Source organism: Callorhinus ursinus, unplaced genomic scaffold (genome assembly GCF_003265705.2).
Source record: "Callorhinus ursinus isolate GAN/ISIS: 27379988/994484 unplaced genomic scaffold, GSC_fseal_2.0 scaffold12, whole genome shotgun sequence".
Classification (NCBI taxonomy): Eukaryota; Metazoa; Chordata; class Mammalia; order Carnivora; family Otariidae; genus Callorhinus; species Callorhinus ursinus.
The window spans coordinates 32,204,578-32,231,642 of record NW_027397074.1 but is presented as its reverse complement, the minus strand read 5'-3'; the positions used below and the strand labels follow the sequence as shown (position 1 = coordinate 32,231,642).

The 27,065-nt window shown below is 34.0% G+C and overlaps 1 protein-coding gene across 3 annotated transcripts in view; it reads left to right on the top strand.

Annotated features, from left to right (window-relative positions):
- AGMO (alkylglycerol monooxygenase) overlaps nucleotides 1-23,413 on the top strand; it is a 393,108-nt gene extending 369,695 nt beyond the window's left edge. For all 3 annotated transcript variants that reach the window (XR_012380236.1, XM_025873380.2, XM_073898903.1), the window contains one exon: nucleotides 22,057-23,413. Coding sequence is in view for 2 of the 3 variants with exons in the window: in XM_025873380.2 (XP_025729165.1) it covers nucleotides 22,057-22,131 (75 nt within the window). In the remaining variant the exon portion in view is untranslated. The remainder of the gene's footprint in view (nucleotides 1-22,056) is intronic.
- Nucleotides 23,414-27,065: the final 3,652 nt, after the last annotated feature.

The window sequence follows — 27,065 nt, the reverse complement described above, 5'->3', positions numbered from 1 at the left end:
GAGTCTGTTTCTCCCTCTCCCTCTGCCCCTCCCCCTGCTTTTCTCTCTCTCTCATGCTCGCTCTCAAATAAATAAATAAATCTTTAAAACAAAAAATAAAATTTAAATACTTCTAAAAGGAAGTTAATTTTCTATTGAAATAAGTTACAAATCCATATTTAATGAAGTATTTTTGGATTAATTGCAGCCTATTCATGTAGTAATACATTGTAATGTATTACATCTAGAGACCAACTTTGATATGCACAAGCAGTATGTCAAGTACTTTAGAGAGAAATAAAATGAATTTCGTATATTTTCCCTGGCCTGAAAGCACAGCTAGGTAGGTACCTAAGATACAAAATATTCATCATAGCAGTCAGCATGTAGTAAATGCAATGAAAGAAACAAGAAAAAACAGGTGGTTTAGAGGAGGTGGAGATTCTGTATTTTGGAGAAGAATGGTGATCATGGAAGATTCCATGGAGGTAACTGGAGGCCCACCTTGACAGTGGGATTTAAAGAAATGGGACTGGAGGGGAAGAGAGTCGGAGGGAATGAGCATGAAGAACTGTACAACAGGAAAGATCTGGGGTGTGTTCAGGAAACATGTAATGAGCCATCTGGTTTGTCTGGAAATATGTTAGGGGATTATCGGGAGAGCATAAAAATATTTTCTTATGTATATGCTCCTTGGAGAACTCATTCACTCTCGTGGTTTAAACCCCTAAAATCCTTTAAATCCATCTTTTTCTCTCTACACCATAGCCAGTCGTACTCTAGTTCTGGCCACTGTCATCATCAGCTTATTGAACAGTGTCCTAAACAGGCCCCTTGTCCAGTGTGGCAGGCTCCATGCTGTTGAAGACAGCCAGGGGCATACAAACATATCTCTTCATATTACTCTGTGATGAAAACCCCTCGGTTGCCTGCCCTGTCTCTTGGAAGCCTCATCGCTCGCTCTCTCTCTCTCTCTCTCTCTCTCTCAACTTTCCCTTCTTTTTTCAGCTAGCAAACTCTTCTTTATAACCCACTGTCTCTGTTGAAAAATCAGTTTAGTTCAATCATGCGGTCATTCATTTATAACTATACGGTTGAGGAGACACTGTGTTCCAGGCACTTTATTCTTCCAAAATGTGTTCCTCAAACTCCTAAATTGTGTTGTGTGCCCCTGCTACACACAGCACCCTGCATTGTAATTGTCTGTGCAGTGATCTGTATTATCTATTCTAATTCAAATCCCATAAGAGGAAAAATGGCCTGGTTGGTAACTGATTCAAAATTAATAATCATTTGTTGAATAAATGGTTTAGTTACCACCTTTATGTTGATGAATATTATATAGATAACTCATACATGGAGGTAATCAATAAAAATTTGATCAATAAGTTAATGAATTTACTCTTTCTTACCAAACATGATTCTGCCAGATTTTCCTGTTTTAAATAATCTCCTACTCAATTAATGTCACATATTTAAAAAATTTTTAATGGTATTCTACAAAAGCATCAAATGAGATCTTCATTCTTGAGTTTGGTTTTGAATAGCCGCCGTAGAAAGACTTGTTCAATTTTACTTTAACTCTCAAGTATGTTCAAAAAGAGTCAGGCCAAGTGGTGGGGGGGGGGGAGGGATGGGGTGGCTGGGTGATGGACATTAGGGAAGGTATGTGCTATGGTGAGCGCTGTGAATTGTGTAAGACTGATGAATCACAGACCTGTACGTCTGCAATGAATAATACACTATATGTTAAAAAAAAAAAAAAAAAAGAAGAAGAAGAAGATAGCAGGAAGGGGAAAATGAAGGGGGGGGTGAAATTGGAGGGGGGGATGAACCATGAGAGACTATGGACTCTGAGAAACAAACTGAAGGTTCTAGAGGGGAGGGGAGTGGGGGGATGGGTCAGCCTGGTGATGGGTATTAAAGGGGGCACGTACTGAATGGAGCACTGGGTGTTATACGCAAACAATGAATCATGGAACACTACATCAAAAACTAATGATGTAATGTATGGTGACTAACAACACAATTAAAAAAAAAAAAAAAAGAGGACAGTCCTCTCCACATCAAGGTTGACTATGAACCTCATACTATAGTTGTATTGGTTCTTTTTTCCACTTCAGGTCCAATTCAATGCTTAAGCCAGAAGAAGTACCACCTCTATCTACTCTGAAGCTATCCTGAATTTTCACAGATCTTAATCCATCCTTCCTTTTTTTTTAATTAAAAAAAGTACAGTACAATTTTTTAGTTTATTTTTTCAGCTTTATTGAGATATAATTGACCAAAGAATGTCAAATAAAGTATACACTTGATTTGATACACATATACATTCTGAAAGGATTGCCCCATTGGGTTAATTAGCACATCCATCACTTTTCCCTTTTTTTTTTTTTTTGGTAGAATAATTCTACTCTCAGCAAATTTCAATTGTATAGTACAGTGGTATCAGCTATATTTCAATTATAGTATACAATGCCATCTAGTATATAACTATTGTTATATAGTTATCACCTATAGCACCATGTTATACATTAGATCCTCAGAACTTTTCATTTTATAACTGAAAGTTTGTACCCTTTTAACAGCTTCTCCTGATTTTCCCAGCCCTACAGCCTTCAGTCACTGTCTTTTCTACTCTCTCTTTCTATGCATTGGACTTTTTTTTTTTTTTTTTTTTTAAGATCCTGATTGTAAGTGAAACCATGCAATATTTGTCTTACTCTGTCTGGCTGATTTCACTTACCATAATGCCCTCCAAATTCATCCATGAACTTGACAAGATTTCCTTCTTTTTAAGGCTGAATAATATTCCATTGTATAGATACACTACATTTTCTTTATTCATTCATCTGTCAACAGACATAGGTTGTTTTCATACTTTGGCTATTATGAATAATGCTGCAATGAATAGGAGAGTACATACATTTCTTAGAGATAATGATTTCATTACCTTTGGATATACATCCAGAATTAGGATTGTTGGATCATATGATAGTTCCATTTTTAATTTCTTGAGGAACCTCCATGTGGTTCGCTATAGTGGCTATACCAGTTTACATTCCCACCAACAGTGCCCAAGAGTTCCCTTTCCTGCACATCCTTGTCAGCATTTGTTATCTCTTGACTTTTTTAAAAAGAAATTTTTATTAGTTCCAGAGGTAGAGTTCAGTGATTAATCAATTGCCTACAATGCCCAGCACTCATTACATCATGTGCCCTCTTTAATGTCCATCATCCAATTATCCCTCCCCCACCCAGCAACCCTCAATTTGTTCCCTATAGTTAAGAGTTTCTTATGGTTTGCCTCCCTTTCTGTTTCTATTTTATTATTCCTTCCCTTCCCTTATGTTCATTTGTTTTGTTTCTTAAATTCTACACATGAGTAAAATCCTATGGTATTTGTCTTTCTGATTGACATATTTCGCTTAGCATAATACCCTCTAGTTCTAGTCATGTTGTTGCAAATAGCAAGATACCATTCTTTTTGGTGGCTGAGTAATATTCCATTGTATATATACACCACATCTTTCTCCATTCATCTGTCAGTGGACATCTGGGCCCTTTCCATAGTTTGGCTATTATGGATAATGCTGCTATAAACTTTGGGGTGCATGTGCCCCTTTGAATCACTATGTTGGATAAATACCTAGTAGTGCAATTGCTGGGTAATAGGGTAGCTCTATTTTTATCTTGTCTTTTTGACAATAGACACCCTAACAGTTGTAAGGTTACATCTTAGTATGTTTTTTTTAATTTTTTATTGTTATGTTAATCACCATACATTACATCATTAGTTTTTGATGTAGTGTTCCATGATTCATTGTTTGTGCATAACACCCAGTGCTCCATGCAGAACGTGCCCTCTTTAATACCCATCACCAGGCTAACCCATCCCCCGCTCCCCTCTAGAACCCTCAGTTCATTATGGTTTTGATTTGCATTCCTGATGATTAGTGATGTTGACTTCCTTTTCATGTACCCGTTGGGCATTTTTATGTCTTCTTTGAAAAATGCCTTCTCAGATTCTCTGACCATTTCTCGTTGGTTTTGTTTTCATTTTTGTCTTTTTGCTACTGAGTCGAATGAGTTGTATTATGGATATTATCTATTGTTGCTTTTGTTGTCAAATTCAAAAACCCTTGCCAAGACCAAAGTCAAGGGGCTTGCCTCCTATGTTTTCTTTTAAGAATTTTATGGTTTCAGCTCTTAAGTCTTTAATCTATTTTGAGTTGATTTATGTGTGTTGTATTAGATATGGATCCAGTTTCATTGTTTTACAGGTGACCACTAGTTTTCCCAACACCATTTATTGAAGAGACTATCCTTTCTCCATGTATATTCTTGGATCCTTTGTCATAAATTAATTGGCAATGTGGACATGGGTTTATTTATGGGCTTTTCTGTTTTATTGATCTCTGTGTTTTTATTCCAATACCATACTGGTTTGATTATTATAGCTTCATAAATAGTTTAAAATCGGGAAGTGTGATGCCTCTAGTTTTGTTCTTCCTTCTCAAGATTGCTTTGGCTTTCAGTATATTTTTATTCAGGTTTTTGAAAGAAATATATTTGTATCAGAACATTTAAAACACACTCCCCTTATCCTTTCTCCCTTTCTGTCTAAGGTAATTGCTATACAGACTAACTACTAACTGAAGTAGGGGTACCTGGATGCCTCAGTCAGTTAAGCATCCAACTCTTGATTTTGGCTCAGGCATGATCTCAGGGTTGTTGTTTTTTTTCTTTTTAAAGAGCTGAAATACAAAACTTCCAAAATAGTACAACAAAAATTTGTAAGATACACATGCACAATAGTCAAGTAGTATTAGTGTTTAACATTCCTCTATGTGAGGTAATATATTTCCATTTACTTGTAATTTTAAACAATATATACAAGTTTTTGCTGTTTTTAAAAATAATACATAAATAATGTCATACTGTTATAATATCACTCAATTTTGTTTTTAGATTATCCACATTAGAATATAAAACTTTAATTCATTTTTAATTAAATTTGTATCTACTTTTTATCTACCTTATAGTAGTTAATTGGTTAAATATATCAATATTTATATATTTTCCTTTTTGCCTATTGATAGATTTAAGTCTATTAGTTCCTTTTCATGATTTTAGATGCATCCCACAAAATTAACATGCAGTATTTTTATTGTCATTTAGTAATATATAATAATCCCCCTTATAAATTATGTCAACTAATAGATTATTTATCAGTATGTTATTTAGATCCCAAATATTTTATTTTTAGCATACTTATTTATTCTATTATTATTACTTTTTAGTCAGAAAGTGGTCTGTATATCATTTTCTTTTTATTTGCCTTAAAATGAGAACATCATATATATATATGTTATTTATCATGCTTAAATCTATCTTCTTACTAACATTTTACTTGATAATTTGTACATTTCTGAGAGAGATTAAAATCTCCAGCTATATTTGTGGACTTCTCAATTTCATTTTTGTAATTCTGTTTTTTGTGTTTTAAGATTATATTGTTTGGCATATCCAGATTCAGCATTATTACATGTTTATGGTACATTGTTCATTTTGTAATATTAAGTAATAATGTTCTATCTTTAAAACATTTTGCCTTAAAGTCTACTATATCAAATATCACTATTGTTATTCTTCTACTTAATTGACAATATATAGCATGCTATTTTTTCTTTAAATCTTTCTATATCGATATGTGTGAATGTATTTATACATATTATAAACATAATATGATTGGATTAAAATTTTTTTAAAGACTATTTATTTGAGAGAGACAGAGAAAGAGTGCGAGCAGGGGGAGGGGCAGAGGGAGAGAGAATCTCAATCTGACTCCGCAAGCAGACTCCCCAGAGCCTAACATGGGGCTAAATCTTGGGACCCTGAGATCATGAACTGAGCTGAAACTAAGAGTCGGACACTTAACTGAATGAGCCCCCAGCTGCCCCTGGATTAAAATTTTAAATCCAGTCTGAGAATCTCCTTTATTGGCAAGTAAAATCCATTTTTATATTTAGTGATTTCTGACATTTTCAACGGTTTATTTCATCAGTTTCAATTTATCATGTGTTTGCTATGCTTCCTCCATCCTCTCTTCTTGCCCCATACCGTATGCTACATTGAGTATGGTGTGTGTTTATGTATGTGTGTATTTTACAAATATTTGTTTACTATTTGGGGTATCATATGTTTCAGTTCTTTTATTGCTGTCTTACACTATAATGTTTGTAGTTGATTTAATAATGCTTTAAATCTTACTCCTCTATTTCCAAAGTTATTATTCTCTAATATTTAATTCTAACTAGTTTTAACCTCTTATTTGTTATTGATTAATATTATTCAGTTTATTGAAAATAAGTCAGTATTCACTCGCTTTTCCAAAGTCTGCTCCCCCCTTGTTGGTCTTTTCCCCTTTTTAAAATTGCCTCCCATAGTTCGTTTTTGCTTTAATTTCATTTTTTCTGAAGTATAAAGTGTAAATTTTTCTGTGATTTTCTAACAGTGGTTTATGAGTACTAAACATTTTTATCTGAAAATGATTTCACTTCACCTTCAATCTTAAGTGACAGGGTAGCTGGCATAGGGCTATTGGTTGACAGCTGATATGTAGAGATTTGTTGAGATTTGAAGATATTTCTTTACTGTTTGGCCAAAAGTCTGATATATTTATATTTTCTTCTTAACCTAATATATCTTTTGTTTCTGGTTTCCATTAAGATTTATGTCTTTGTCCCTAGTCTTTTGAAGTTTCACTAAATTGCATGTAGTTTCTTTGTTTCTTTTTGCCTTTCTTGGGCTTCATTGTGGTTTTTCAGTTGAGGGATGCATGTCTTCTTTTTCCCTTCACTTCTGCTGTATTAGCCTCCATTACCACTTCTAGCATCACCTCTCCACCATTCTTTTTATTTCCTCTTTCTTAACTCCAATCAGACATGTTAGATTTCTGTGTCACCAATTTTTTTTTCCTATTTTGTTTCCATAACTCCCTCTATGGCATTTCCATGTTCCAGCTTCCTAATTTTATCTTCTCTATATAATCACTTTCTAACCAGCTCATTGGATTTTTTTTATTTTATTATGTTATGTTAACCACCATACATTACATCATTAGTTTTTGATGTAGTGTTCCATGATTCATTGTTTGCGTATAACACCCAGTGCTCCACGCAGAACGCGCCCTCTTTAATACCCATCACCAGGCTAACCCATCCCCCCAACCCCTCCCCTCTAGAAGCCTCAGTTTGTTTCTGCAGCTCATCGGATTTTTAATTTCAATAACTATATTTGGATTTTGAGACATTTTTATTTGGTTTATGTTTAAATGTATGCATTTTTCAGTCCCTTGCTCTCATTATTTCTATTTCTATTTTTTATCTCTTTAATTTTTTTTTTAATTCTTACTTTACAGTTCCTCCATTACTTCTTATATTTGTGGTATAGATTTTCCACTTGCTGCATATGTTAAAATCTCCCTCAGGATTTTTTTAGAACGTATGTGTATATGTGTGTGCATTTAAACTTTTACTGTGAGCTCTTTCTCAGTGGGGATTGTTCCATCCTGGGCTTCTCAGGGGCTTTGGCATAGGAAAGCATCTCTGTAGCATTCAGCATATCTTTATTCAGGGGCCCCAGCAATCTCATGTTACTCAGTTATATGTTAATTTTTCTGCTGTGGGTATCTGAACCACACTCACTTGTAGGACAATTTTAGCTTTTCACTTTTTCACAGAACACTTTCATTTTTCCCCCATCTCTAGCAGAGGGTGGATTAAAAGCTTCCTTGCCACTTTTCTGGGCCACTGTTTATTTTTCTAGTACCTGTTCATGGATTGAGTATCTTTGAGAAGATTGTAATTTCCAGCTCACACAGCTCTCATAGATTCAAGGCCTCATTTCATGGCTTGATTGGAGCCTTGAAACTCCAGCTCTGGCCTTATACTTCCCTGCCTCTTCTGCTCTTTTCTCCTAGCATCTGATATTCCCATTCTTTCTTTTGAGATAAGCTACATTAGGTTTCTAAAGGGTGTATTTATCCAGCATTCCATTCTATTTGTAGAAGAGTGTTCTAGATCTGTATATGTCACTCTGCAGAAAGCCCCAACCCTTTGGGTATTATATTCTCTCTTCTACATACATTATTATTTTATATTCTTTTTATCACTTTGTTCTAGCACATATCCAGGAGTATAATATATAGGTACGTGTTGATCTGTTGATCCTGGCATTTCCAACTCTGCTGCACAATAAGCAACTCTTAGTTTTATGCTTTATATTTTATATAAAAAATGACCTAAACAATAATATACTTGATTTTATCTGGTATATTCTGAATTCAATATGCAATCTGACAAACTTTTTTATACTGTAACAGACTTTTTTTTACCATGAAGAAATTTATTATTGTTTAGTCTTATTATTGCTACTATTTATAAGTGATGTATATAGAATTTCACTCAGAAGATTTGGCTTATTCTTTTATCAGAAATGTGTAATTTAATTGTTCCAGTTTGAATATCAAGGCTTCTGGAATTTAGTATTACTCACAAGTATATCCATTTGTGGCTACAGTTGAAAAGGAAAGGAAAAGGAAAAGAAAAAAGAAAAAGAAAAAATAAATCCTGTAAGTCATCACAGAGAAAGCATAGTTTTCTAACTCCCATTTAAAATTTCCTCAGGAGAGCAGGCAACCCCTTCATGGACTTGAGCAGAGATGGGGTTTGATCACGGAGCCATAAATTCTCTTTCTGATTGCTATTTGGCCTGAGGGTTTGCTGGAAGCATCACCATCCTAGTTAGACTGTTTTCCAGCTTTTAAATGTACTAGAGTATGATTGTATTATGTGTTGACCCTGATTTATGTTGAAAACCCAGAAACATTTTTTCCAGAAGTGCTTTGTGTATGTGTGAGACTTTGAGGCCTGGCCCCATCTGAGAGTTGACTGGCTCACCTCAGTGTACTGTTCATTTATTCAGATGGCTGGATTCTAAAGGAGGAATCTTTAAATATCCAGTGGTATTTCAGTGAAATAAATATTGTAAAGCAGATATGGGTTGTTTAAAACGTATCACTATGATGTAATATGTCAATGCTCAATTATATGTTTGCATGCACCTTAAAAAATTCTGTCTCCAGAGAAAAACTGATTGTCATAATACTGCATTTCAATTAAACCCACATCCTAGGCATTCTGAGATCCAAATTCCTGAAACCCTCAAGTTAATGTGTTCCATGTTGTGGGGTTAATTTACATAAAGTTCTGGAGCTCCTACTGCACTGTTTCAAATCTTGGTAGCTTTGATATTCTCCATAGTGCTGTACACAAATATTATAAACTAGTTTTCACAGAGACAAGTTATGATTATCAGCAGGAATTAGTTTCATACAGTGATCTCTAACCATATTGTACCAGAACATTACCCAGACCCCCTTACTTCTGAACTTCATTTTTCAGTTCCTATAAAACACATCTGTTCCACCGTATGTGTTTTGAAAATTAAATATACTAATATCATTCCATCTGACCCGGCCACCAAACTCATGTGGGAGAAATCCGGTCCACAACCCAAGCTGTGTTGAGTCTTCAGGTCTTATGGGAGCTTGTAACTCACTTCACCATGGCAAAGGAAAAAAGTGAAAAAAAGAGAAAAAGAAAAAAAACAAAAGAAAGAAAAAAATTTCTAAATATGTGTGCTTTTTTCTGATAAAAGCATAGAAAAACTCAGTCGATTGCAATGCAGTTTAGTCAGTATTCATCATGGTGAAATTTTCAAGGTCACAACAGTCCTCATATTCCACGATTTTGTAAAGTTTCTCCATGTAACTTCTGCTTCATAACAAGGGGAATCCCTATACTAAAGACTCTGTGGTGAACTGGGTTATTACAGAGGGTCATAATTAGGTCAAGAACAAAGGGAGTATTGAAATTGAAATACAGTTTACTTATAACAAAGTCTCAGTACATCGCACGTGTTGTGACAGATTTTGTATTGAATTTATTCATTTGAAAGTTTGCAGAAAAACTGCTGCCATGTAGGTGTGATAGGGTCATTGCTGTCAAAGACGGAGTTAGAAATAGCAATGGACACAAAAAGCTGAGGGCAGTTAAAACATCATTTGAAAGCAAAATTTTTATGTCCAAGAAACCAAACTAAGTATTTTCCTGTATATTAACGTAAAGAGGAGGGACGCCATATGTACATTTAAGCTGCTTTTAGAATTTGGAGCTCCAAGATACACTACCCTGTCTTGTTTGACCCTCACAAAAGCAAGCAAACACATCCACTTAACATGTACCAGAGTCATAGAGGCTCAACATTAAAAATTAAAGGGAATAACCTTAAAAAATAACCAGGAACAATTTAGAGCTCCTTGTCCCTTTTTTTTTCTTTCTTTCTTTTTCTGTTAAGTTTTGCCACTTAATCAAAAGGCAAGATTGGTTTAAATTATCAGACATCTACCTAGAGACTTTCCTTTGTTAATTTCTTCAATCTAGCACAATAGTTCTCAAACACAAGTATGTGAAAAAATTACCATAAAGGGTTTGCACACACAAAACCGTGGGTATTATACTATAGGGGTTATTTAAGGGATTTTCTAGGGTAATTTTAACTCTGGACAACTTTCGTTGCATGTGCTAACTTCAGAAGCTAACTAGGGAGGTTCTACTTGCCCTAACTTATTTCTGAGAATTATTAACACATTTCCTCAGAATCCATAAAATATATCTTTTGACATAATTATAAACACATTTGCAGATACAAAGATATTTTCTGAAAACTCATACTGTACTACAGTATAGTTTTTCCCTCATTCAGTACTTGATTTTGGTTATGTTTCCTCCAGAATTTTTATCCTATAATAATTGTTTTTAAGGATCTTCCCTCTGTCTTCTTTCTCTCTCAGTGAGGAGAGAAATAATCAACAGTGAATCATGGACTAGATAAAAACTAACAATTCTGAAGTTTTTGTCTTACAACTTGACCTAGACAATATATTATATTCATGACCAAACTCTATTTCTTCATGAGTTTGGTCATGAATATGTTGTCTAGGTCAAGTTGTAAGACAAAAACTTCAGAATTGTTAGTTTTTATCTAGTCCATGATTCACTGTTGATTATATATGGTTGTATCTCTTGAACTATAAATAAAAACAGGCAAAGTATTTTACCTCTGGCATTTCTTTTGTTCTTAAAACCCATCATTATTTGCCAATAATTACCAAAACTGCCCATGACTTATTTTATTTTCATATATGCCTCTGCAGAGTTTTGTAAGAATCACTGCTGCTACTTCTCTGTGCATTTTTGGTGATATCCACTAAGTTATTTTTCAAATATGAACCTAATATGTCTTAACTTTTTAAATTTTAAGTAGCAAGTTACCAGGAGACCAGCTTATGTCCAAGGTAAAGATTAGGGATTTTGATTTCTAGAAATGGATGTTTGGGGAATCCATCTCTGCCAACCTTTGCCAGTCTCTACACATATTTCACATGTGTGGAAAATAATTTCTTTTTTTAATGTGACATATAATGCACAAATAATAATTGAAAAATTTAAAGGCTAAATGCAATGGAGGGGAAGAAATGCTATGATATATTTTCAAAATTAAATTTAGGGACGCCTGGGTGGCTCAGTTTGTTAAGTGTCTGACTCGGTTTCAGCTCAGGTCATGATTTCAGGGTCATGAGATGAAGCCCCATGTCGGGCTCCAAGCTCAACATAAGTCTGCTTGGGATTCTCTCCCTCTGCCCCTCCCCCCTGCTCTCTCTCCCTCTAAATTAAATAAGTAAATCTTTCTTAATTTTTTTAAATATTAAAAATAAAGTTTAGAAAACATTGCTGACTTAATGTCACTAGTAACCATAATAACAAAATAGCTTCTGCTGAAACTACTGACATTTGCTGAGCACTTGATACATGAAACCCCAAGTTTTATGCCTATTCTTTCATTTAATTATCCTGACTACCTTGTAAGATTATCCACATGTTTCAGGTGAAGATATTGAAGTATAAGGGCATTAAATAACTTCCTCAAGATGGAATTATGATTCAAAGCCACTTGTTTTGTATTCCCACATGAGCTCAAAACACTGAGTTATGGGTACTTTAGGAAACACTCTCTCTGCTGAATGAAGACGATTCATCCCATATTCATTATAAGAATCCTGTAAGGTAGCTGTGGCAAGTATTCATCTTACAAATAAGCTACGTCAGTGGAAAATACAACGTACCTATGTGATTGGCCTCATTTTAGTAAAAGACGTTTTTATATTGAACGACAACACTGTGAAGATAGTTTTACCTGAAGATTTAGAAATAAGATATATATAAAAATACCAACCCTTAATAGATATTTCATGGGAAACTGTGTAGATCTAAATTCTCTGAATTCAGAGGCTATGGTGCTCACCAGTGAGTTCTGTTAGCAGTGAAATGCCTGGCATAAAACAAGACTGTGATATCTATTTGTATAATGAATACAACCCAATGGAGACTGATTCATTGCAATTTTTTGTGTATACATTTACCTTTGAGGTTGGTGCCATGCTATTTTTTCTTATGGATGCCATACCTACAACTAAAAAAATAGTAAGTAATTAGAATAATATGTGTGTTTATTTTTAAGATTTATTATTTTAGCAGCTGTGACTTTAAAATAATAGATTTCCTACATTAAGTCTCTTGAAAATTTTGAAGGCTTTTCAAGTGTTTTGATTGCCTATAAAGCAAAGGTGTAGAACAATAATTCCTTGCTGGCCTTTTCTTACAATTCTTCCTCCATCGTGTCCTTTAAATTTGACCACTTCCTTTATGTTATATTGTCCATCCTAGTCAAAAAATATATTATGCTATCAGCTTAGTTCCACTTAGAATGGTCTTGACTCAGCTATGTTCAATATATATATATATATATATATATTTCATATTTATCTTAGAATATTTCAAGAAATACTACTACTAAAGAATTATCTCTATTTATTGTAGAATTTTCATGAAAGATTGTTTCCATTATATTACTCAGCATCCCCCTGGAAAAATATCTGTGTAAAACAATTATTTTTTAATATAATTTTAGATATGAGTAGGAAATTTAATGTAACATGAAATATCAAAACCATAGTTTGGTAACAGAAGTGGGATGGAGGATAATTAGAAACTATTATTTAGTCTATATTTCTGTGTCATAAAAATGAATTAAAATTAAAAATATTTTAGGACACTAAAAGATCTATTTCAACAGTCTGGCATTATAAAAACTCATCAAGAACATTGAATTCCATGTTTTTACAGGATGAGGTACATAATGGAAATACTTGAAATGATGATCAATCTATAATTATACTTACCCACTAAAATCTTACTCTACTTTGTAAGATAATTATATTTTCCCAGCAATGATTATATATCCACAGTTTCAAAAGGATCATTTTAATTTATGACCATGCATGAGAAAGAGCTGGTATTGTTGAAAACTCTCATATTCTAAATTCTACTTATAATGCACATCTCCTTATCTGTCACTCTCTACTGTCACTTTTAGTTTATTGAATCTTTTTAGCAAGAAACATAGCACACTTTAATTATCTTATATCTTCATAGAACTTTATAATTTTTTAATTGAGTCAATATTTACCACAAGCTTGTGAGAATTAGGAAGATTTTATCCTTATTTTGTAGAGGCAGAAATTGAAATGCTAAGTAACCTACTGATGCAAAATAATTTGTGTTGAACTGGGACAAGTTAATCCTCTTATTCCTTTTCCAGAGTTCTAGTTGGACTAGGTTTCTGAACCTGATCTTAATATAAGCACAAGACCTTTTATTAATATACCTTCTTGGATATTTTACATACAATTGAACAGCGTGGAGGTTAGAAGCACCAAACCCCGAAGCAGTTGAAAATCCATGTATAACTTTTGACTCCCCCCAAAACTTAACTACTAATAGCCTACAGTTGACCAGAAGCCTTACTGATAACACAATCAGTTGAGTAACACATATTTTGTATGTAATACGTATTAAATATGGTATTCTTAGAATAAAGGAAGCTAAGGGAAAGACAATGTTATGAAGCAACTCATAAGGAAGAGAAGAAAAAAATCATTTGCAGTGCTGTATTGTGTTTATGGGAAAAAAACTGCATTTAAGTGTCTGCATGCGGTTCAAACCTGTGTTGTTCAAAGTCCAACTTGTATATTAAGAGTTTAAAATAATATTTTTGAATATATGCGAATGAAAAGGGAAGTGTTAATGCAAATGGATGATGCAACAGCTGATTGTTTTTTTTTCCCCTGGATTGTGGGAAATATAAGACATCAGTGATTTAATTGCACATTTTGACCTCATTGTTTCCTAAAGGAAAAAAATATATATATTCTTGCCCCTGAAATGTGGAAATTTCTCATCTTTCCAATTCTGTATATAATTTGAGCTCTTTCCCAGCAGTTCATGATATCATGTTTCCTTTAATAATCTTTGCTTTCATAATTACAGCCCTGATTATCATCACCCTCTTCCTCATGGTCATTGTAGTCATCATCCTGATCAGCATTATCATTATCTGGAGCAGAGGAGATCTAGGGTGTTGGTACAGGCTCACACCTTTTTTGTAGCTTAAAAACTAGAAAATACACTCTTTGAATGTTTGTAGCATTTATGTAATCAGTACCTACATTGCCAAAGCTTATTGAAAACAGCTGGGTGCCTGCCGCCTGCCTCCCCCTTTGTTGGAACTGTTGCCAGAACAGGTAGTCAAAAATGGAAAGTAAGGGAAAATTCAGGCATCTGGGGTGTCTCTCAGGAAAGCAGCTGGGGCTTCCTTAGGAAGCAGTCATTGTTTCCCATCAGCCAAGACTCTGTATACCCTTAGGTCCAGTTCTGGCATGGCTGGCCTCGTAGGATGCAGTTTATGACTTAGGACTTACGCGAGAAACCATTTGGGCAGTCCCATCTCTGGCAGAACTTTGAGAGAAATCCCCCAAGCTGCAAGCCATATGTGGGCTGTTGGCCTTCTATTTAGCCTACTCTGGGAGGTACCCATTTACTGGGGCTGTAATCATCCCTTTGACACAAGCAAAAACAATACAAAGAGATCTTCTCAAAACATATCCTTCCAAGATATACTGTCGTGTTTTTAAAACCAGACATCACTATTATTTCTGTAAACATGGCGTTTTTTTTTTTCCTGAAAATAAACTCATTTTTTAAGAGACTTCCTTTGTTTCCTAGATAGTAGGCAAGTACAAAGAATTCTTTTTAACAGCCCACCGCAAGTCCAGGGCTAGCAGTGTTGAATGGTATTCTGCATTGGTAAACACATGGTCTTTCAGATATAGATTTTTGTACATCAAGTATTAAAAATTGTTATGCATGTGAAAAGATGTAGCCTTTTTTTTTGTTTTTTTTTTTAAGATGTAGGCTCTTGATTAATGTCAGAGAGTTGCCAGGAGTGGGCCTTTGGTATGCACAATACACTTAAAATCAATCTGCTATAATGAGATTATTTGGCAAGAACCACCACTCATTCACCATGAAAATGGCATTTTGGCAGACTAGGGTTGAATGTTTTTCTTGATAATTTTTGTTAAAACAGAGTTCTGATTTTAGAACGTAAACGCTTTAAATCTCAGTAGTCAGAAGTAAAAGGGGATTAGAAAAGTGTAGTACTTTGAATTTAGGTTAAATATGGTTTTCATCATTACAGAGAGTTCTGTTAGGACACTAAAGGACCATGATTAATCCAGCAACATTTTTTTCAAAAATGTTCAGTTTCAAAATATATATATATATTTTTTTTTTCCTCTATGCTTTAATTGTGCTAAGTTTGACCTTTTCCTTGTACTTGTCCCTTTGAGAAACTTCAAGCTGGGGGGGTGGGGGCGGGGAACCTGGAAAAAACTGAAAAGGAAGCCTGGATATCTAGAGTATGTATATTAAAATATTTAGAAATTTTCTAGGAAATCAACATAAATTCAAAGATGTGTCATTATGTATAGAGAAAAGCAAGAATATAGTAAGAAATTAAAGGCAGTTTTAAAATCCATATTACTGGATGGTCATACCCTCAGAACAAGTGTTGGTAATATTGGACAATTTTAAAGTCCTGTATCTATAAAGACACTTTATTCATAATTTTGAATTCAAAGATGAAAAATCCACAGATGTTTTTGAGAAATGTAGCATCTATTTTCACTTTATGCTAATTACAGTTTATACAATTTCGACCAGATGGGTTTGCATGCACGGTAGCTAATTCATGACAACTGTCTTCAAGTATATTCTCTGAATGTTAGGTAGGTCTTGAAGACCTCTAAGTGATCTATGCTATTCTTACTAATATTTATGGTTTTCAAATGTTATCATGATAGCTCAAGTGTGGTATAGATGAACAATAGGATGTTCTATAGGGGTATTGTTGAAAATAATTTACACTTTCTTGAGCCATTTAGACTTTCAGAAGTGAATAAATTATTGTACATAATAGGAGATAATTATCCCGGGGAGCTGAAGAAATGGTTACAATGAAGATTCTGTATTTGTTATCTAAATTAACTTAGTACTTTTTTTGTCACTAAAATTATTAAAGTCCTTTGCCTCCACTGAGTTATAAAATAGTAAAATACCTGATTTTTCAGGTTTCAGAGTTCAGCTGAATTAAAACTTTTGTTCCAATATTTATTTTGTGTTTATTTTCTTTTAAAAAACATGATCATGGTATGTTTAATATATTATCTTGTTTGAAAATTAATACCAGAGCATATGTAATGATTAAGAAAAATCTATATTTGTTTTAAATAAGGCATTGTTATCATGGACATTCACATAAACTTTCTTTTTATATTATTTTCCTTCAGTTAAGAATTTCAGTTATATTTAAAACATGTAAAACAATATTTGATTTACATTTTAATAGTAGTAAATCTGATAGGAGCACGTATTAAGTATAGCAGTGACTGAATCTGCTTTGAATAGGGTACAGAAACAAAGGCAGAGGGAGAACACAAGATTTCCAAGTAATAGTTGCAGTGCCTGGAAATTATTTGTCTTAAGCCTTTTGTTTATTTGTCTGCATATGACTCTTAGTTTTTTAGTCATATACAGAAACAAAATCAGTAATTCCCGATTTCTTTTGAATTGGCATTTGTCAAACTGTATCCTTGAAAAATTCTAAGAAAAAAATGTGTTATTACCAAATATCTTTCGATGTTTTCACTTCAGAAGGACTTTCAATCCATTTGGCTCCAATTTCTGGTCTAGTTCTGTTTGTATTTGTCTCTTGCATTAATAGGAAATGGAGATATTTTGTAGCAATTCAGATTTGAACTCTTTAAGTTCTTATCTGTTTATCTGTACAGCAGACAATTGTCATCTCTAAAAAAATCAAAATATTATGTTAAAGAGCATACTTAACAAAGCATTGGTTTTATTTTTCTCCAAATAATTTGGTAAAAACTTCTTTATGTTTAATGTGTTACTCTTAAAACAAAGTGTTGCTGTTTTTGTTGTTATAGTGGTGATAAATAGCCAGTTAATTGTTATTTTATGAACCTCATCAATGTCAGAAAAATAATTTTTAGGTAAAAATATACTCTTCCTTTTATAGGCAGGATATGATTTGTTAGGCATAAAAAATAAGTATATCCATTCCAGGAGAATTTAGGAAATCCATACAAAAGTCTAAATTTGGCTGAAAATAAACACAATGAAACAAGCAGTAATATTCTTTTTAATTATTTGAGAGTGCTTAAGTCTCAAATCTTCACCAAAAGAATGCTATTTTTAGTTAAAGTATTCCACGTTCCTTCCTTGTGAAGGTAGAATTTATCAAACTTTACCCACCATTTACGAAATGACAGCTCTTCTAACTTGCTCGTTTAACTTTTTAGTGATTTAGTATACATAATTATATTGCTACTGTGACTAAGCATAAAATTAAATGAGATGTTATCTCTCAGTGTGTTCTGTTTCAGTATTTGTAACAATAAATCCATGTTTGAGAATCAAAATCAATGTCACCTATTTCAGAGATTTAGTTTCTCCTGTGGGTAATTTTTCAAGTACTTTAAAACTTTCATTTCATTTGCCAATTTACTGAAGGTTAAATGATTTGAGACGTGTGGGGTGTTGCTAGCTAGTTCTACTGGAAATTATCCACTACCTAAGATGATATTTTATTTGCACCTCAGGTCATTTATTAATACACAGAAGTAGGTGGACTCAAACCAACCAAGACAGATATGTATATAGGTGTAAGAACAATCCACTAGCTTTGTAATTTGAGAGATTGCAGTTTGAGGAGATGGCATATGCACATAAATACCTCTTCTGATACTATTCTGTCTCCCTTAAGATTAGATGTCTGATTTGCTCATAAGTAGAGCCATGTTTTATAAGACCTCTTAAAACACAGACATAACAGTGAGGGCAGCAGAATAAAATATCGGTTCCCACTGGTGTTTCAGTATGGATTAGTGGCTCAGATTAGCCACCTGTCAATTGATGCACTTTTTTTGGAAAGGGGTGGAGGAAATGGGGAGAGCATCTGTACAGGCCAAAGTTCAGGCATCAGAGTCTAGGGGCCTGGGAAGTCAAGGAAATAGCCTGAAGACAGGAGCCACTAATGATGTGTTAGCTCAAGCAGGACTTGACACCAAGAGTGAACTTCCTCCGTTTCATATTTTGAATCCAGCTGTTAAAATCTTGGGACTTGCCCAAACCTAGGATAAAATAAGCGTTCATTGAGTTTGTACATATTCAGAAACATTGTATCTATGATTAGAGAAGAATGTTGCAAAAAAACCTGCTTTAGGTGCCATTTATTCTTGCACCGGCCTAAGCAGTAATTCTTCTGCCTTCCTTGAACAAATACTTGGTTGGGAAATATGTTAACGAACAACTATTTCAAATGATGCTTTTAATCTAATCAATTATGGCAAACTAAAATGGACAAGTTGATACAAAGATCAAGAGAAGTTTCGGACAAGAGAAAATTTAAAATGGAATGACTGCAATCAATAATCAACTGGTTTTATTGACTCCTTAAAATTTTATGTGAAATTTATGTAAAATTATATGTGAAATATACATTTATGTCTAAAATATATATATATACATATACATATATATTACACACAGATACACTTACAAAAATATAAGAGCAAATCTATTTTTTCCTACTTAACTATTTTCTAATGAAATCGAGTAACTATTTCAGGATCATGCGTATTTTGAGAAGGGCATATTCATTGTATTAGTTTCTATGATTCTATGCCATTCTGGATTTCATTATATATAAAAACTCCAATTTATGCTTAAAATGTTGATTGTGAAAAGTGTCAGAAACCTAGCAGTTACTGACTCAAAAATCATTAGGCAAGTACAGGGGGCTACAAAAAAAAGAGGAAATGATTCCCTACTGATGCACAGAGTCACTGAACTGCTTTCCTAGGATGTGCAGTTAGATTTTTCTGGGAGATTCTACATAAACATAAGAACATATCCCAGCTCTGATATTTAGTAGTTTTGTGATTTCTTGGTAAACCCCATAAATTCTAAATTCCCATCACCGCATGAGCAAGTTGGGTACCAATCTACCAAGGTTTGTAATGAGCATTAAACATTATAATCCAATAAGGCACCTAAGACAAAGGCTAGTTTAAGCAAGGGTCTCACTGCACATTAACATTGAACCTGAACTGGACTTCTATGCTTCATCAGTTTTTCACCCCATCTTTTTAAAGAGGTAATATATAGGGGCAAAAAAAAAACCCCAAAAAACAAAAACAGAGAAACAAAATAAAACTACAAACTGTCCAACATTGCATTTTTGGGTAGGAAGCTAAAAGCATTTTAGATCACTGGAAAAGGCAATTGTGTTTTAGTTAGGGATGGACCCTTAAGAAAATAGGACTTGAATTATAGTTTCAAAAGTGGAAAGATTTAATTGTGAAGTTGTGGATTAACCACAGAGGCATGAACTGAATTTTAATTTTTTTTTCATTCTGTTCTTAGATCAGAAGTTCTTAATATTTCTGGGATCCCAGATGAAAGTATGGATAGTCTAGTGGGTGGGGAGTAGGGAAGAGGAGAATCATGATACCCTAGCAAAATTTTACAAACAGTTTAGCAGTTTCATTCTCCCTAGGCTTCACCCATGGAATCCTTGTGACCCTAAACACTAAACTCAAAACTAATAAAAACTTTAGTTGCCAAATATATTTCAGGTTCCACTACCTTGCACAACACAAGGTATCTGTTAGTTGCTCAATGAATATTATGGATTGAATGGAATATTTATGCTGATATTATGCATTTATCATCTCTGTCCCATTGGAAAGTTGTCTTTGCAGCTAGTCCCCTGTCAACATTACCCATCTTCATAGACTAATGCAATTCATTGCACAAAGGGCCTTCATAAATACTCCCCACCTTGGTGTTATTTTGCTTGGCACCATCATGAGAAATCCCATGAAGTCATTTTTCTTGAATTACAGTCAAAAGAAACAAAATCAAAACCAGCCTTTAAATATATTGTATTTGATTTTTGAGGCAACTCCATAATGTTAATATTATTCTTGACTTCTGCTTCAATATAACTGCTGATTTTATTTTTGATATATATTTTTTTATATTGTGCATATTATAGGCTGAAAGGAATGCATGTATTTGAAGAAAACTGCAGACTGGCTAATGTGAAGCATAACGGTTCTCTAGAAAGAACCATAAGGTTCATATGAAACTGAACAACCCACCTGTAAAATCTAAATATCAGTGTTTAGGAAGGTGGTGGTGGTGGTGTTCTTGTTTTTATATTCAGGCTTTCATTGCAAAATAACCACAATTCAAGCTATTTTCTTTAAATTGATGGCTGGCCTCAGTTAATGCCCTTGGCATCTCCCAAGTCCGTCACCCCAGAATGTTCCTCAAGGCTCCATCTTATTACTAAATGTGCTTCTTTGTATATTTTTGTGGATCTTTCACAAATAGTGATCTTCTTCCTGGGGAGAAGACCTGGTCATATTTTTGTAGTTGGGAGAGGTTTGCACAATTAAAAAAATACATATATGGAGAGATACTTGCACAGCTATCCCGATCACCCCGTTTTTTGGGGGTGTTACTCTTTTCCATCGTCATACCAGTAACACCTGAAATGGAGATCATAAAAGCAATCTTAGAGTTAAATTTTAGTACACAGGTAAGAGTAAATGGAAGGGTTGGCTTAGGAGGGCTCTGAGGCATAAAGATCAGGACTCATGCTTGGATTTTACCTCAAGAGAAAATACATGTGTTATGGCATTATGGCATTTAGATTATGCATAATAAAAAATTCTACAACCATGAATTCTTATAAATGTTCTTGCTAAGATCATCAGAAATCAAGAGTTTTATGTGGCTAATTTTGGGTGATTTATTGGAAATGTGTGATGTTACTTGAAAGAAAGAAAGTAAACTCAATGAACTCTGATGGCTGCTTATTATGACAGCTATGTCATTGATTTTAAAGAGAATTTTGTAGTACATTTTTTTATACCTGGTAAGATCAACAGACTGAGAAGGTAAATCAGCAGTGGTGATTAACCTTTAGTTCACGTTGTGTAAAGTTCATAACAGGTTAGATCGCATTGCCCCAGAGAGGAATGATTCTTCATAATGTTTTTATTTCTCCTTTTCCAAATGCTTCTTAAACTATATAAACAATGAGATCATTTCATACAGTACATTCTCCATACAGTATGCCCAGATGCCAGAGGAAAGTTCTGGCTCATGCAGTATCTAACTTTCACAGTCCCATCCCAAGAAATGACCCAGATTTGGGAGTATAAAAATTAAAAGCAACAAAACCAAAACTTTTTACTCCCACTCCTGTCTCAAATGTAACGCTTTTTAAGTTGTGTTGGCTAAACTCTTATCAGTGAACAACTGCTAAATTCAATTTGATTAATTTAACTGTCTAAAATGTTCTTGTTCATTTTCCCCCGCAAAGATATTTTTAACGCAGTTGAACAAAAGTATTGATTCAATTTTAACTGCTTTTCCTCTTTGTATTTTATTTCTTCAGATTTTTTTTTCCATCTGCATTGCTTTCTGGGGAGTCAGAAGCATGAAAGAACTTGCCTTCGGCCCTTGGAAATAAGTTTGTATTCAATTCTTTGGTTTTAGTCAGTTGTCTACAACCACAGTATATTATGATTGCCTCTGGAAATATAATTATATAATGATTATATGAACCATTTCTTTAATTAAAGGTAAATATGCTTATTTACTTATGCTTGCTTTCCATATTTGTTGTTTTCTACTAAAATCAAAGTCCACTGCAGTTCCTTTCCTTTATTGCTAGGGTTAAATCAAGTAATTTCAAATACAATGATGTTATATTTACTGGTAGCATCAAAGTCAATGAGTATAAGAAAAGGAAGGGAAAACTTAAAAAGAACGAAGATTTAATTTGCATTTTTTGACAACTTCTGTTTGCTAAAATTGTACTTAGATAAATATTTGTTCTCATAAAAATGTGTTACATTAGTTGTCTGCCTAAGTCTATATTTACCTTTGAAAACCACATAACCTAAGGAGCTACTTTCTGAAAAAGACATCACTGAAATGAAAATGAAGAGAATTTGTCAGAGTATGTGTATTCAACAGTTAGTACCGATGTCTAATATGTTTGATCTGTTTGTTTTGGCAATTTGAAGAGCATGCAGTACACGTATCCCCTGCTTTTCAAAAGTTTGCGTTATGCTTCACTTTATGCATTATGAAAGACCTACAATAGTACCTGTTTTCACTAACTGGAAGAAATTTTCACTTTTACAAAAAAAATCAGATCTTTCATAAACCTATAATTTCAGAAGCCTGTAATTCCATGTTACAGGTTTCCCCTGTTATCTGAAATAGAGCCTTCTTATGAAATCTTTCATAAGCCAAAATGGTGTAAAGTGAAAAAGCAATTAACCATTCATTTATATGGAAAAATTTTGAGCATTCCCAGACCCCCTAAAAAATCTCTCATAGGTTGTTCTGATACCTTGAGACTAATGTTGCTAATGGGTGAAGAAAAATAAATCAGAATAAAGCACAGACGCTCAAAGACACAGTTCAAAGCTCTGGCAGGTTGGTGCTGAGAGGCTGAGGGTATTTCCCCGGGAAGGAGCTTGACGCGGCCGCTCTCACTGCTCGAGGTATGTGTGGCCTCTAGAACTGCTCACTGCAAAACAAATGCTGAATGCTATTTTTACTCTTCACTCTTTTTCACAGAAGCAGAAATTCTCTTCATGTTCTTATTGGTTGGGAAAATGGGTACTAATATAGGTCTTTCGTAAAACTGAGGTGGCTTAATTCATGCAGAATTTCAAAAAACTGGGAGATAACTGTATTTTAAATTGTCACAATAATGTTAATAAACCTTTCTAAATAAATACGTTCTAAGTGTTGTGTGGACATTATTCACTGGGATTGGAAAAATCTGCTGAGTATTTTATTAGGTAAGAACTGACAGGAATAAGCAGAATAAGGTTCAAAATGGCAGGAGGTGTTGAAAACAGTTGGAATTTTTTTCTTCCCTTCTTCCGATATTTCTTAGATTTAAATGCTGTTTTTTTCTTGTTCTTTTTTTTCCAAAAAATAAATTACAAGGAAATAGAGAGATGAAGAGTGAAAAAAAAAAAAAGATTTAAATGCACAATTTAAGTACAACAGTGCACCCTTATCCAGAGTTTCATTTTCTATGGTTTTAGTTACCTGCACTCAAGTATGGTCTGGAAACAGATGACCCTCCTTCTGATGTACTGTCAGAAGGTCAGCAGTAGCCTAACGCTACATCCCAATGCCTATGCCGTTTGCCTCTCTTCATCTCATCAGGTAGGCATTTCATCTTCTCACATCACAAGAAGGAGAAGGTTGAGTACAGTATAATATGATATTTTGAGAGACCACACTCACATAACTTTTATCACACTATATTGTTATAATTGTTCTACTTTATGTTAGTTATTGTTAATCTCTCACTGTGCCTAATTTATAAATTCAACTTTATCATGGGTTTGTATGTATAAGACAAAGCATACTATATATAGGGCTCGGTACTATTTGTGGTTTCCGGCATCCACTGGGAGTCTTGGGATGTATCCCCTGCAGAGAAGGGGGCCTACTGTAATCACAATTATAAACACTGAAACAATGCTGTTCTTCATTGAGCTTTGCCTATATTCATCTCCAGGTTTAAGACACTGATCAGCTGGTCAGTCTCATCTTTAAAATGTGTTATAAATAAATAAACAGGTAGATAGGTAGATAGGTAGGTAGGTAGATAGATAGATAGATAGATAGATAGATAGATAGATAGATAGATAGATAGATAGGTAGGCAGTGTGTTATTTAAGCTCTGAACAGAGAGAAATATAAAACTGTTAGAAGAATCAGACAGCAGGTGTCTATGCGGACTCATGATACAAAATTAAAGCACATTTGGTTTTCAGACTGGTAAAGTAGAGGAAGATTAAATTTTGCATGATGAAACAATTAACAAATTATATCTCAAGCGTCAGAAGTAGAGACTCGGCTTTGCTTCATTCATCTTTTTAAACTTAATTTAACACAGTTAGAGCAAATACTTAAGCCCATAACAAACATTAAACCTTACTTTGGTTCCTTACCAACAGTTTGTGCTGGACTTTGCATATATAGAATCATGTCAAAGCAGGGAGCCCTCTGCAGGCTTAAAATTGCTAAATTTATAGCATGAAAAATTCTGAATATTCATATTCTACCTCCTAAAGACCAGTCTATAGGTTAATCCTCAAGGAATGGCAAAGAAAAGAGAGGGTTCACAAATCTTTAGGTAAGTTTTTAGGGTGTCAGAATAGTTCGTTGGGTCATATATAAATATATATATATGCTTGAATATATGTGAATTTATAGGAGTGATCTAAAAATGGAAATAATTCAAAAGTTATAAAATACTTCTATGATAAATTTCAGTTTTCTTAAAGTGCAAATTCATCCATTCTCTTTTCTCTCTTAGCTATCCTCACCATCATTATAAATGTTTTTCTTTTAGAAATGCAAACATTTTCAAGCTACAAATTTTCCAGATAACTAGTGTTCCCAGGGCCTGCATGTGTTAACTGGGGCACTTTATTCTTCACCTTCAACCTTGCTAATTTTCCAGTCCAGTTTTCTCTTGCTGAGTACTAACACATGATGACAGATCATATAACTACTATAAATGTTCTGAATTAATCTTGAGTGATGCCATGTAATTTATGCTTATTCTTGACTGAAGCACTCCCTCTCTTTCTCTCAAGGGGAAAAGCACTAAAAATAGGATTCATCAATTACTTGCCACTTCTAATGGAGGGATGCAAACTGACTTGGCAAATAATTATGAAGATTCTCAGATTCGCTAATCTACCATAAGGAAGGATAGACAGGGAAGGCACATTTGTTTACTGAGTAGCACTCAATTAGAATTATTTCATTTAGTCTCTGAAATCCTGGGAATTAAGCACTGTTAATACCATCTTACAGAAGAAAAATCCTGAGGCTGACAGAGGTTTAAAAACTTGCTCAGGCCTGTGGCACATAATTGGTGCCCCTACCAAATTTAAAACTCTGAAGTCTGACATCATGTATTTTGATTACATGCTGTTTCTCCATTCCATGATATCAGATATCCGAGGCGAATCTTTAGAAGTATAGGCTCAGGACTTTAAGTTCAGTGGAACTCCTATTCAATTTGAAGCTCCAAAGTAAAAAATAAAAATCAGAGGATAAACAGCTTAGTTACAGGATAGATTCAGTGATTAGGTAGATGACTACAGAATTTCTAATCACTTAAGAGAGATAAGGCCATAGGTTTATTTATAGGATTGCCATATGTCTAAAAGGAGCTCATTCCTATACTTGATTTTATTTGATAGAATTGCCCATTACTTTAGCTCTATTTGCTATATCATTTATTTCCCCTTCATCTTGTTCTTTCTAATTATTTTTGTTAAACTTAATCTAATCACCTCATGGCCATGATATTCAGCAATATGTGGATCTGTAATTATGTATCTGAAGTTGAATTAACCACCGAAGTATATGAACCCTGGTTATACTTAACATTGGCAGCTTGGATTAATGTTTATTAAAGGTTCTCAAATTTTATTTTACTGGTAATATCTCATTCACTGTGGCATTTGCAATTGAAACCCTGAGTGGAATTCTGTAAGATATGGTACACATTATGGGGTGATGTCATTTAACCAAGACAGCAACGGTAATTAGAAATGAGCTTCCTCTTTTATGCCCCCCACCTCTATTTTTTTTTCTTTTTCATAGCTTCCAGAATCTTAAGGAAGGAAGGAAAGGTAGAAAACACAGAGGCTAGTTTGGTTTTCAGAATCTTAAAACATTTTTGATGTCATGATTGTCAGCAACACTGTGGAAGCAAGCTGGCTCTATCTCAAGCCTGCCTCAGCGAAAGGAAATTAACAATGTTTTTCTTTTATTAGAGTATTTTTTCAAATCTCACAGCAGTCTGCATTCCTTTCTTCTCAATAGCATGACATATTAAACACCTTCCTCCCCAAAGACTCAATTAGGAAAAGTTATTAGCAAAAGAAGCAAGCATTGGTGGCTGTCTCTTATCTTCTTTTTGGAATTCTGCAACCCTAACACCTCTGCAGTCAGAATTTCCAATAATTCCAGACACCTCAGTACCCATCAATAATAAGTTCATCCATTGAGTGTGTTCTCCTTTTGTTTTAGCAGCAAAAAAATCTCAAATTGTCTCTTGTAAAGACTTACAGGAAACAGAAAGAAGCAATCTTTGTGCCTCAGTAGTATCTGTGGATCATTGGAATTCTGATTTAGTAACATTAAAGTGGTACCAGAGCATCTGTACTCTTCAAAGTTCTGCCAATAATAAGGTACATAGGCCATAACCAATCTGGAGTGGAAGACAGTTTTCTAGACCCCCCTACCCTGAGTTTCAGAAATACACAGGAAAGATGCACAATATAAGGGAATATTGTTTCCATGACAAAGATTTTAATTAAAAGAAAGAGATGGTACTGATTAAGT